This window comes from Panulirus ornatus, chromosome 12, assembly GCF_036320965.1.
Source record: "Panulirus ornatus isolate Po-2019 chromosome 12, ASM3632096v1, whole genome shotgun sequence".
Taxonomy (NCBI): domain Eukaryota; kingdom Metazoa; phylum Arthropoda; class Malacostraca; order Decapoda; family Palinuridae; genus Panulirus; species Panulirus ornatus.
Window position 1 is genome coordinate 23032476 of NC_092235.1, and position 14055 is coordinate 23046530.

Here is a 14055-nt window from a genome sequence, read left to right on the forward strand (position 1 = left end):
GAGGGAGGTATATAAGTCTCTGTTGACGTAACCACTATATTGATGGAAAGGGCGTCGGTGAGATAGATAAAGACAGATAATTCACCGTCGGAGAGATAAGACGGATAGATAACATATCGTTGGAGAGATAAGACAGACAGATAACATATCATCAGAGAGATAAGACAGACAGATAACATATCATCAGAGAGATAAGACAGACAGATAACCTCCTCACACACCAGGTGAAGAGTAGATCTTTCATTTCCTTAAAAAATATACCTCACTTATGCCCCCAATGTGGATTAAAAATGCGCATCTCAACTCCTAAACATGCTGTGTTCGATCCTGGGAGGCGATCTTGTGGTAAATTACATGCTGTGTTCGATCCTGGGAGGCGATCTTGTGGTAAATTACATGCTGTGTTCGATCCTGGGAGGCGATCTTGTGGTAAATTACATACTGTGTTCGATCCTGGGAGGCGATCTTGTGGTAAATTACATGCTGTGTTCGATCCTGGGAGGCGATCTTGTTGTAAATTAAATATTTACATAGAGAGGGTAATGAAGAAGCCACTTGTAGCCGGCAGACCGTATATTTTACATTCTTTTCACGGACTAAATTTGTATGAGCATCAGTATTCTGTACATCAGCTTTTCCAAGACAGCTCATCTAAATAATAACATCAGCTGTTGACGGGCCGCGGGGAATTGGCTCGTCTACCTATGACATCAAACATGGAACATAAAGCTAAGGAGAAAATAATAATAATAATAAAAAGATCTAAAGGGGAAATCTCGAATAACAAGTGACACGGGAGATAAGACATGTCATTCAAATGTTCAAAAGTTTGAAAGTGTGTGTGTGTGTGTGTGGGAGTAAGGTGGGTGGGTTCGTTCCTTGGATCTAATTACAGTGATCATATACACAGGGAATTCAAAAAGCAAATCACATTCACAGCACTGTCAAAAAACTGGAGGGTAAGTGGGGGGAGCAATATCATCTATATTCACAGAGGAGAAAATATATATATATATATATATATATATATATATATATATATATATATATATATATATATATATATATATATATATATATATATATATATACATATACACACATATATATACTTATCTATATCTATATAATCACGGCATTGGAAATTGGACTTGGGCAAAACAAAGGAAGGCAGCAACTGGTCTAGATCGACAGCGGTAACACACACTCACATAACAATAGTAGTTTCAGAACTCAAAATATCAAAAGGGTTCGACATGATCAACCAAATACCGAACTCCTGACCCTTTGTGTGCAAAGGGGTTGAAGGAGGGGGAGGTAAAGGTGTGGGATCCTCTTCGTTCTTACGTTCAAAGAAAACCATATGGAAAGAAAGAAAAAAAAAATGGTCAAGTTAAACAATGAAGGCCATAGAATCATACTTAAGTCTTATGGAGATCTGGGGGTTCATTATCTCCTAAGATATAGTGGCAATATCTTATCTTTATCTATACAATTATGCTTTTAAAGGCTGGAGTAGACATGACTTCACTTATACACTTCATCATCGCAAACTCACAATGCCCTTTGATATCACAAGTGTTTTATCACATTCCAACACTTGCCTCTGTAATGTGAGAATATATATATACATATACGTATACATACATGATCATAGGAACAGGTAATAAGCACATCATGTTGCGAGAACAACTGAAAGAACATATATTTCTCCTTTACAACTAAGAAACAAAGAACGCCAAATTAGCGTAAATTGAGGCACAGTGTCTTATACTGTTAATCTATGCCTCTCACAGATAACAGACTTGTAGTAAATATATCTAAAAAAAAAATGACAACTGGATCTATATAGTTCAAAATGTAGTAATCTAATTCATCTTCACAGAGTATTAGATAACACCAGTATCAGAAAACAGCCAACCTAACCAGCCATCACTTGTACGGCGATCATCAAGCCATGTCAACTTGCATCTTCACAGGACATCAATAACTGCATAAAAACTATCAGTCGACACTTTCGAATACTTTGGTGAGAATGGACGAGAAGGCTTTGGCAGGCCATGACTTTCCGCAGCACTTTGGAGTAGAAAAAAAAATCATATATATATATAAACTCCCAAGGAATTTCCATTAACTCCTTGCGGGATCACCTTTTGAACAACCTACACCCATGGGAGGGCATGTCAATCGTTCCCTCGTTATCTTAAAACCACTACTAACCACTTTAGAGTTTGCGAGGCGACACTATACACTGGGCGTACCTCAGCCAAGCCAGCTGCTTCGACGTCAGCCAACTTTGGCCCGTTAAATAAGGATCGCTTTGCTGTCCATTTTAAGAGAACATCTCATTTTAAGTCTCTTGATCGATGATGACGTCTGTGTATCTCTAAGCATCTCTCTCTCTCTCTCTCTTTCCTCTCGCCAGAGTCCTTTACCTGAACGAGGATTGAGAGAGAGGGTGTGAGACTCGCTCCTCTCGCCCATGACATGTATCGAGTCATGGTGTTCTTGTGACGAGACTAGTTCGCACACAGAGACACAGACATATAGCGTATCCTCAAAAGAGCTCAGAGGGCCAAGGGGCAGGTGATATAGCAAGGCCGAGAGGCGAACGGGACCGTGATAATGTCTTCGCACACCTTCCAGAAGACGGAGATGACCCTGATTAAAACCCTGAGATGATGAGATGGACCACCTCCTGCTCATACAGAAGACGGGGGTCGATATAACATCTCTTCTAAATGCTGTAGATATATCTCAGAATTCCTGGAGGATGGTTGGAAAAGTGGGGAAGAGAGGAGGGGAGGAGAGGTCGTCTCCTGGTCTTCTAGAAAATTGAGACGAGGTGGGAAGGGGATAGAAGTGGTTTACTAGACGGTGCAGAGCATCTCCTGTTCGTAAGATATCGCCTGGGGCAAGCTGGCGTTGTTGAAGTTGAGGAGATCCGACGACCTCGTAGCTGAGGCTGCCCTAGCCTTGTGGTACGTCATGTCGTAATCCTGCAACGTAACGAGACCTCGTCAGGCTGACAGAAGAACGAGACTTAAGTCTTAAGATGCCAACCACACCATGCAAAGCCCACTACAGTCATCTGGTTTAAGCTAAGGTAAGCTTGAAGTCTTGGAAATAGGTTAGGTATCACTAGGCTAATGTAAGCTTGAAACCTAGACATTGGTTAGGTATTTTCCACTAGGCTAATGTAAAAGCTTGAAGCCTAGAAAAGGGTTAGGTATCACTAGGCTAACGTAAGCTTGAAGCCTAGACATGGCTTAGGTATCACTAAGCTAATGTAAGCTTGAAGCCTACAAATAGGTTAGGTATTTTCAGGACTTAAGCTTATGTAAACCTGAAGTCTAGAAATGGGTTAGATATGACTAGCCTAAGGTAAGCTGGAAGTCTGATAATGGCTTAGGTATTATCAAAGCCAAGAGGACCAATTGGAAAAAAAAAAAAAGACATTTCTAACCCACGACTTAAATGACGGAGGTATACAACCAACGCGGACGCCACAGCAAGCAACAGCACAAAGCACAAACAATGGAACTGATGCACAGATTCACATCCATACCTCCATGTACAAGCACATGCACAGCTGCTCTGTGTACCACGACGAACTCGAGACACACCTGCATGCATGTAAACATACTCTTGTTAAGGACGCATCTGTGCTGAGGAATTGATGCAATGACAGACCCCGAGACATGTTACAGTCACTCTTTTTCCCTTGGAAGTGTGGACCATCTGCATGTACCGCACTACCCTTTTTCTCTGTGCCACAGGCAATGCTCACACCAAAGAGGAGTCCATGCCAGATGAACCAAGCAAGGAAATTGATGGCAGACTGAAGCAAATACCAGAGAAGGCTCGGCATTTGGCAGAATGCACAAACATTAGGTTAATTTTGGCTTTAAAGCAGTTGATGAAGAATCATGCTCATGATGCTTTGGTAAAATTTACATAAAACACGAATACAGCACAATCACAATTCTTTTAAAGTCAATTGTTACATATCATCATGCAACATATGTCATATTCAGTTAAAAAAAAAATGATGATATGGACGTGAAAGGAAGGAAAGCGCTCGGCGTGTTGGGAATTAAACCCCGCCATCAAACATGCAGCGTGAAGCGGACTGATTGTGTACTGAATGACAATTTATTGGTCAGGATGAGCTGAAACGATTCCAACATATGAACTCAAGGAGCCAATGGAAGACTCAGTGATAAAATATCACCGAATCAGAAGTGGAGGGACAAAGGGGTAAGAGGAGAACCAAGAAGGGGATGGAAGGATGGAGAGAAAGAGGCTTCGAATCGTCTGGCGGTAAACATTCATGAGGGTGAGAGGCGTGCACGGGATGTGTGCGTGTGTGTGTGTGTGTGTGTGTGTGTGTGTGTGTGTGTGTGTGTGTGTGTGTGTGAGGCTTCGAATCGTCTGGACGTAAACATTAAGGAGGGTGAGAGGCGTGCACGGGATATGTGTGTGTGTGTGTGTGTGTGTGTGTGTGTGTGTGTGTATAATCAACCATAAGTATACAATAGCCAAGGAGTTCTGCACTTGTACACTAACGCGTGTGTGTGTTATGGTACACGTACACATGCAACACAGCAGTGTGTGTGTGTGTGTGTGTGTGTGTGTGTGTGTGTGTGTGTGTGTGTGTGGCCCTCAACCGCCACTTACCTTAAGTCGGCTGCCAAAGAACGTGGCTCGTTCTCTCTTCTTTGCCATGAAGTCACTCTCCACCAACCATCTGTGGTCTTTGCACTCCTCCACCGTTGGTCGCTTGCTGTAGGCATAGACACACAAGTGTTACTCAAAAGACACGGACGTCCCACTATACACCCAACCCCGCTCTAGATATTCTCCTACTTAATCTAAACAAAAAAGGGAGCAATGGAGGAGACATTGTTATTACCTTCAGGCAATTGTACTCGCAGTCGTTCTCTCCCTTGCATGACTCTGCGAGAGAACAGCCTAATTGATCAGCACTCCTAACTACCTAGAACAGCCTAATTGATCAGCACTCGTAACTACCTTCACTCATTCATGAATTCTGAGTAACAATTAAAAGCCAGAGGGGCATCAAACTACACCAAAACAATTGAGGTCAAATGGGAAATGTGAAAAAAAAAAGAAAGGTAGATGATGAAGCAAGACGTAAACACAACCAATAAATTATCTGAACAAAGCCAAAAAATTAATTGCGCAGAGTATAAGTACCAAGACATAGAGACCTCACCTGGGATCCCTCTTGAAGATGAGCATAAGGAATCGAATGGCCTCTTGCGAGGTGTTGCTGCCCAGGCGCTCGAACCTGTACCGCACGAACTGGATGTTCTCTTTCGTTTCCTCATCGTCTTCGCCTTTGAAGGCACTGCTGCCGGACAAGAGCATATACGTGATGGCTCCCAGGGACCAGATGTCGCTGTTGGGGAATGCCCGCTGCTCAGACAGGACTTCAGGGGCTGTAAAAAAAAAACAAAAGAAAAAAAAAGAGAAAACCTAAAACGAAGTTTGTGAGCCGAGGTTCAAAACGACCCCTTGATATCTGAAGCCGCGAAATGAAAATAGGAAATGCGTTAAGCTATGAAATCAATTCTGTTAACTCCAACACTGACAACTTCAATTGGGGCGTATGTTTATCAAATACGCAACAATGACCCTTACGTTTAACTGTATAAGTAGACGGTAATATTAGTAAACTTCAATCTTAATCATTCCTCTTTCCCTTCGTTTCTCGGTCTATCATCTACAAGAACTGTAACAAACTCACGAGAAATCTTACGTAGTTTTACAGTATACTAAGGTGGCGGGTCTTAAATCAGACATTACTGAGAAGAGACCCAACCACCCACCTCCTCTACCCTCCCTTTCGAAAACAACAGAAGACGCTCACCTTGAGGAACCAGCTTCAGAGACACTTAGACTGAGAAGAGACCCACCCACCTCCTCTACCCTCTCTTTCGAAAACAACAGAAGACGCTCACCTTGAGGAACTAGCTTCATAGACACTTAGACTGAGAAGAGACCCACCCACCTTCTCTACCCTCCCTCTCGAAAACAACAGAAGACGCTCACCTTGAGGAACTAGCCTCAGAGACACCTAGACTTACCAGTGTAGTCGAGGTATCCGCTGACGGTCACTGGAGAACCCATTCTCGACACCATTTGGGCGCTGCCGAAGTCCACCAGCTTCACGTCACACCGTCGTGTGGTGGTGAGGACGATATTGTCCGGTTGCAGGTCCAGATGGCAGTACCCTCGCCATTGGATGTACGACAGGGCGTCCAGCACCTGCACAGGGTGAGGGCGAGGTGGGTCAAATGCGTCGAAGGGGTTGGAGAGGCGAGACAGGTAATTGTAGCTCACGACTTGAGGCTGGGGAGTGTGTTGGGTGACAAAGGGGGACGTTGGACGCCTTGACACAGTCGAGGAAGTGTCGTGAGAGAAGGAAAAGATAAAATATGAAGACGGAAGAAAGAGTGCAATGATTATAGAAGATGGGGGACAGAGATACAGCACTGAGGGTAATGTAAATGATAGGGATTGATAATATGAAAGAAGGCACTGGTGATAGCAAAAAGATACAAGATAAAGACTGATGATAGCAAATGGAGAAGAGGATCTTGTGATAGCAGATGCTGAAGGAAGTATGGCGAAACCAGAAGATAAAAGAGAGGGGGGGGAGTCATGACAACAGAAAACGGCAAGAAAGGGTTTACTTACATGAGATAATGGCTATGAGGATTTTGATATCGGATGAGGGGTATATGAAAACAGAAATGGCAGAGGGTGATAAATGAGGATATAAATGTAGCGATGAATGAAGATAAATGAGAAGGTTTTGATGGCAAGCAGCCAAAGGCATAGTGGGAAAGAGAGCCCGTTCAGGCTATAATGCTATGAACTGTTTGTGAAAAGAAAATAAATGCAGATTACAAGAACAGCTACATATACTTGACACAAATAAACAGACTAGTTTCTACCATCTTAAAACCATATTTAAGCCTACATGTACAAATAAACAAACTGGTTTCTACCATTTTAAAACCATATTTATGCCTACATGGACAAATAAACGAACTGGTTTCCACCATCTTAAAACCATAGTTAAGCCTACATGTACATCCTTCAGCCACAAATATACGAATCACCTTCACAAAAATTGAAAACTATTTCTTTTCTTTTCACTGTCTAGAGAAATTTGAATAATCTAGCGATGAAACTTGTCTTTACTACTAGTATTTCTCTAGTCTGGATATATCTCAGTCATAGCAACTATTACATTTTCTGTCCTAGGCAACAAAGAAAATGGGTTACTACTCTCGCCTAGTGGACATGACCTTAATCTAAAACTCCTCGGTTCGTGTCAAATTCTGGTGTGGGGGGCATTTGAATGTGTGGGATGTTGTGAGCATACACAACCAAGAAGGTGCTGTACGAATCACCTTCTCTCGAAGATGTATATCCTATCGTACCATCGTCTAGTTAAAGTGACCTCATTACACCTTTAAGATAGTCTACTAAGTGTGTCTTGGTTGTTTAGCCCACAGCGTATCGTGAATACCCTGTATTACTATACATTTCAATGTATTTGTTTTGTTTGTTTTCTTGCGTTGACGATTAAATGGAGAATGAGTGATCTGGTCCAATTTGCTTTATGCAAAAGGCTATGAATGCCCCATATCCAGCATCACTCAACAATCGGTTGTGAAATCCTTGTCGTTCAAAATCTAATAGTTAATGGCAATATCTAATAGTTAATAGCAGTATCTAATAGTTAATAGCAGTATCTAATAGTTAATAGCAGTATCTAATAGTTAATAGCAGTATCTGATAGTTAATAGCAGTATCTAATAGTCAATAGCAGTATTCAATAGTTAATAGCAGTATCTAATAGCTAATAGAAGTATTCAATATTTAATAGCAGTATTTAATATTTAATAGCAGTATTTAATAGTTAATAGCAGTTTTAATATCCAATAGCATTATTCAATAGTTAACAGCAGTATTCAATATTTAATAGTATTTAATATTTAATAGCAGTATTCACTAGTCAACAGCAGTATCTAATACTTAATAGCAGTATCTAATAGTTAACAGCAGTATCTAACAGTTAATAGCAGTATCTAATAGTTAATAGCAGTATCTAATAGTTAATAGCAGTATCTAATAGTTAATAGCAGTATCTAATAGTTAATAGCAGTATCTAATAGTTAAAAGCAGTTTTCAATATTTAACATTATTTAATATTCAATAGCAGTATTCAATAGTCAATAGCAGTATCTAATAGTTAATAGCAGTATTTAATACCTCTACAACTACTTCGACTGCTCGTTTCCACAACCACTCTACCTTATCCCTCTTCTGGGTTCTGCAATCCAAAGACCTACCCACCATTACCAAACCACCTCACATCGAACAGAACATTCAACAGAACAAAATTACCCAAACCCAACAGCTCGCGTGGACGCGAACCACACGCGATGGTGTGGTACAACCCACATCACCCACCTGCGTCACCACGGTGAAGAGAGTCTGTTCGGAGTATTGGTACTGGCTGGCCAGAAACGTAAGGATGTCCACTCCACCCAGAGGCTCCATGATGAAGACCGTCACGTTGTTTACACTGAAGGAGAGAGGTGTGTGTAAAGGACGCAAGTCTAACTCACTGGTCAAACTACATGAGCAATACAGTGAGGGGTTCACAAGATGGTTGGGGAGGGACGGGGAGTATATTTGGCGATTCTGAAGGAGACTAGAGATGTGTTGATCTGTTACAAAAAAGGGGGGGTAAGATGCCAAATTGTGTGAGGCATTCGTAAATCACTACAAAATAAGAGGTTAAGGGGTTCTAAGAACTCATTTGTCTTATTGGCCTCTTGGGATAAGGATATCCACACAGAACCAACATTCTAACATCCTTCTAACTTTGATGCTAAATGTTTGGATGAATCTGTGAGTTCCTTGTCTACAGCATCACACGAGTCTGAGAAACATAAACCATTCCAAGTGGCCCTTAAGATTTTAGAAATACACTAGACCTACATTCCAGGCCAGATCTGCCATCCCCCCTTAATTTCCAACAGTTACTCAAGACTGTCACTGCTTTCAAGGGGTCAAAGGGTCAAAGGGTCAAAGGGTCAAAGAAGTGTCTGCCCTTACCAGTAAGCCTCATAGAGCTGGGCGATCCTCTCGTGCTTCATAAAGCAAAGGACTTCGAACTCTTCGTGGACTACGTGCTCGCGGTCCTTCATCTCCAAGAGCTTGGCCGCGAACTGGCGCTGATCGTCGGAGCGGATGCACTTGGTCACCACCGAGAACCGACCTCGCGAGATCTCCGCTACGAAGTTGTACTTCCGCACCTGTGGGGCCGCGCCACACCCACCCCCCAAGAGGGGGTTTAGGCAAGACACGAGGACGTCAAGATCGACTTTAAGTAAACTACTTCGAAGACGCGAGGGGGGTTTCCACGATTGGAAACCCCAGGATGGCTCGCTAACCAGGTCATTCAAGAAGTAGCATTTGAATACAAAAAAAAAAAATATACTTAGGGTGCAAGTATGTGATATACGTAAAGGGATTGCACTTCACACTCTAAGGCTAATAAGATGACTCTGAGCTACATCTCTTAGATGGAAAGGTTCTGAGGGTATGTTTCATGAGGCAAAGTTACGTTTCAGAAAGGAGGAGGGCTTTTGAGTATAAGCTAGGCTGCGCTTTGAATATTAGGACATGGAAATATGATGGCTAGGCTGCGCTTTAAAATATCAAGACACAGGAATACGATGGCTAGCTAGGATGCATTTTATAAACACTAGGATATGGGACTATGATTTAACATGCTAGGTTCATTCCACAATGAAGACCTCACGAATATGCTACCCAACCAATTTGCTATCTCTCATCTGTGCTTTATTTTTTCGTATATGAAAAGTCTAATGGGTCCCCTTATCACCTAGTCTAATCTGGGGTAATAGGCGGTTTCAAAAATACCCTAAACTGAGGTAAGTTTGCTAATGACTTTTAAGAGTAACTCACTCACCTGGAGTTCGGCGTTCTCTCCCTTTTTAAGTTTCATGGGTTCCCTCTCCTTGGAGTAGTCGAGCTCCCTTTTTTCCGGCCAGGGATGTATGATCTTTCCACTGTCTGTCTGCTGCTGGAGGAACTGCATCCCCTTACTTATCTGGACCGGGGCCACACCTACGAGTGGAGAAAGAATGGTATAATAGCCTCCTCCTCCTCCTCATCTTCTTGTGCAGGGTCCTTTTCGAACGCGGGTCTCCGTAGAAAAGGGCACGAGTCGCGTTCACCCTTGTGGTGAGTGTGACATAATAACCAGATATATACACATGGATTCGAATGAGGTGAAGGCGTCTCTCCGTACGCAGAGCTACTGACCTGCTGGGGAAGTTCTGATGGCAGCGGTGGATGCTGAGTGATCTCCCCATCCCATGAAGTTCTTCGCTGCAATACGGAACTGATATACGCTCTCTTCCGTCAGACCTCGCACTAAGTAGAACTCGTGGTCTATGTTGTCAGCTATGGTCTTCCATTCCGTATCGTCTGTTCGAAGGTGGCACACACGTCAAGGATAATGTTTTACCTGCTGACACCACACCCACACCCCACTTCCCCCTAAGAAAAATTATGGCATGGTTTGTCACTGGGATCTGTTGATGCAAGATGGTTTCTACGGTCTTAAGAGACGAAGGTTATCCATTCACAGTTCATACAAGAAGGATTAACTCTTTTGGGAATGAATTATATATGGAGCCATGAAGAGTCGCAGATAGTAAAAGCATGGAAAGTTCATGAAGGACTGGGTTTATGCCAGGAGGTCTTAACTTAATGGGGGGAAAAAGCGCCATTCTGCCAGATGCATTTGTCAGGACAAGATACGAGAGAAAGGATGAAAAACAAACACACATACGACGACAAAGACAAAATCTAAGAGTCTGGAAGTCGAGGACTGGTGAGGGTAATTACTGAAGATGGAGGCCATTTGGCCCTAATGAAGAAATGATCATTAAGGGACTGCAAACACTCGGAGGAAGACCACTGGAATCAATGGCGACACTAGACAAAAGGTATGATACGCCAGGAGTTGAGACACTTCCTCCATCCCAGCCTTACTGTCGGAAGAAGAAGAAGAAGAAGAAGAAGAAGAAGAAGAAGAAGAAGAAGAAGAAGACTTACCAGCGGTCTTCATAAGAAGGAGAAGAAGAAGAAGAAGATGAAGAAGAAGAAGAAGAGGAAGACTTACCAGCGGTCTTCATAAGAAGAAGAAGAAGAAGAAGAAGAAGAAGAAGAAGAAGACATACCAGCGGTCTTCATAAGAAGGAGAAGAAGAAGAAGAAGACTTACCAGCGGTCTTCATAAGAAGAAGAAGAAGAAGACTTACCAGCGGTCTTCATAAGAAGGAGAAGAAGAAGAAGACTTACCAGAGGTCTTCATAAGAAGGAGAAGAAGAAGAAGAAGACTTACCAGCGGTCTTCATCTGAAGGTGGTAACAAAGGATCTGGGATCCCCCGTCGTCTATCGGGGCCCTCCAGCGTACCAGGACCTCGGTGTCCGACACGTCTGTGACGTCCGGGCAATCGCAGGGGCCTGGGATGTGGCCCTGGACGAGCCTGAACTTGTGGCTGGCTTGCCCCAGCTGGTTCCTGGCCACCACTTTGTACAAGCCCACGTCGAAGTCGCGGCACTCGTTGATCGTCAAGGACGACCTCCCCGGCCCGTTGTTGATGCTCATGCGTGGAGACTCGCCCATGATAACGTCGTTCCTGTGGTGTGAGGATCACGTTTAGGGAAACTCAATGAACCACGGAGTCCTTTCCCCTAGTAGGATCTCCCTTTTTGCCCCTCAATACCCAAGAGCAAATAGCCACTTTTTGCTTCAAGAAATTAGGTCCTTTGAAGGTCCCCCCCTTCCTTTTTTTTTTTACTGGCGTCACAAGGTGAATTGTCTTTTATATCTTGAGAGCTTTCTATTATTACGATAGTTCTTGTTTAGCTCTACACACATAAGTGGGACCTTCTGGAAGAAAATTTGGTCCCACTGGTAAAGGTTCTTTAAAAGATACTCTGGGTCATGACTCAGTTCTATACATATTCCGAAAGATGACGTATGAAAAAAAAATTGATCAGCGAAAACTACTAGACAGCAGTTACAGCAGATAATGAATTATATAGTAGGAGGGCAGGTTAAACCCCCCAGCTTTGCCTTAGTTTAAAATAACGCCTTTCAAGTTAATATAAACCTAAACCCTTACACACTTGACAGCTCTGTCCCACACCAGAACTGAACTCATAATTCACACACTACGTATCTGTAACCCTCCTCAAACACTTCACTTCTTTTAACCAACACGAAACTGGGTATCTCTCTCTCTCTCTCACATCTGAACCCCAGCTCTCTTTAAATCATCTGAAACCCCTTGTTGCACACTCACTCGAACCCTTTGCCTTACACATTCACTCGAACCTTTAACTTCCCCATATACACATATACTCTGAAAACCTGTTTTCCCTCCCTACACACACACTCATCTGAAACCGCCCTGGGCCTCACCCTCGCTTGAAACCACACACAAACACACACACACACACACACACTTCACAAACCACAACACACCCACCCTCACCACTTTATCGAACCCTCGACTCTTCCGTACTTACTTGAACCACTGCACCACGGGTTCTGGTTCTCCAGTGAGAATGACATTAAGGGTCAGTGGGCAGCCGTCGGTGATGGCGAAGTTACCCGGCTTCTCACGCAGGAAGGGCGAAGTGCCGTAGGTGATCTCCTCCTTCATGGCGTTCACCTCTTCTCTGATGGCCAGGCGGGACGGTATCTGTGGCGGGAGAGGTGGTGAAGGGTCAGTGATGGTAGCCAGGGTGATGGTGACGGAGGGAGAGACATTAATGATTTGGATGCTGATGATGATGATGATGTGGGTGTGTGTGTGTGTGTGTTGGTGTGGTGGCGTTTGTGGTGGCAATGGTGGCTTGTGTTGGTGTTGGCTAGCAGTCGTGGCGGTGGTGTAAATGAAGACTACTACTACTACTACGAGAACGAGGTGGTTCTACCGAGGATAACAAGCGGGTGTTCATACTGGCTATGGAAAAGAGTGGGTTGAAGACACTCCGGAGCAACGCTATGATCTAAGTGGTGTCTGATCTCTTAAATGTTCCACGACTTGATTTCAAACCCAATCCCCCCCTCTGACATCCCCTTCTGACACCCCCTTCTTCTGACATCCCCCTTCCTCCCCCCCACCCTTCTGACATCCCCTTCTGACACCCCCTTCTTCTGACATCCCCTTTGACCTCTTAAGTGTTCCAGAACTTGACTTCCAGACCAATTCCCCGCTTCTAACCACCCATCCATCCCTTTCCTCTGTCTAATGGCTTTGATAAACCCACCAGGACGATGGTGTCAAATACAAAAAAAAAAAAAAGACGACCTCGACCTCGACCTCCACCTTCACTCCTACTCCTCCTCCTCCAAGAGCGACCTCGAGCTCCACCCTCACTCCTCCTTCTCCTCCTCCAAGAGCGACCTCGAACTCCACTCTCCCCCCTCCTCCAAGAGCGACCTCGAACTCCACCCTCTCTCCTCCTCCTCCTCCTCCTCCAAGAGCGACCTCGAACTCCACTCTCCCCCCTCCTCCAAGAGCGACCTCGAACTCCACCCTCACTCCTCCTTCTCCTCCTCCAAGAGCGACCTCGAAGTCTACCCTCACTCCTCCTTCTCCTCCTCCAAGAGCGACCTCGAACTCCACCCTCACTCCTCCTCCTCCTTCTCCAAGCGCGACCTCGAACTTCACGCTTACTCCTCCTCCTCCAAGAGCGACCTCGAACTCCATCCTCACTCCTCCTCCTCCACCAAGAGCGACCTCGAACTTCACCCTCACTCCTCCCCCAAAAGCGACCTCGAACTCCACCCTCACTCCTCCTCCTCCTTCTCCAAGCGCGACCTCGAACTTCACCCTCACTCCTCCTCCTCCTTCTCCAAGAGCGACCTCGAACTCCACCCTCCCCCCTCCTCCT

The 14055-nt window shown here is 44.1% G+C and overlaps 1 protein-coding gene across 2 annotated transcripts in view; it reads right to left on the reverse strand.

Moving 5' to 3' along the window:
* Window positions 1–555: 555 nt before the first annotated feature.
* LOC139751861 (protein Obscurin-like) overlaps window positions 556–14055 on the reverse strand; it is a 34888-nt gene continuing 21388 nt past the window's right edge. For both annotated transcript variants that reach the window (XM_071667502.1, XM_071667501.1), the window contains 10 exons: window positions 12682–12857; window positions 11488–11786; window positions 10402–10566; window positions 10046–10203; window positions 9166–9365; window positions 8515–8629; window positions 6114–6294; window positions 5240–5465; window positions 4681–4786; window positions 556–2999 (listed from right to left, as the gene is read on the reverse strand). In XM_071667502.1, coding sequence (XP_071523603.1) covers window positions 2871–2999; window positions 4681–4786; window positions 5240–5465; window positions 6114–6294; window positions 8515–8629; window positions 9166–9365; window positions 10046–10203; window positions 10402–10566; window positions 11488–11786; window positions 12682–12857 — 1755 coding nt within the window. In that variant the 3' untranslated portion in view covers window positions 556–2870. The remainder of the gene's footprint in view (window positions 3000–4680; window positions 4787–5239; window positions 5466–6113; window positions 6295–8514; window positions 8630–9165; window positions 9366–10045; window positions 10204–10401; window positions 10567–11487; window positions 11787–12681; window positions 12858–14055) is intronic.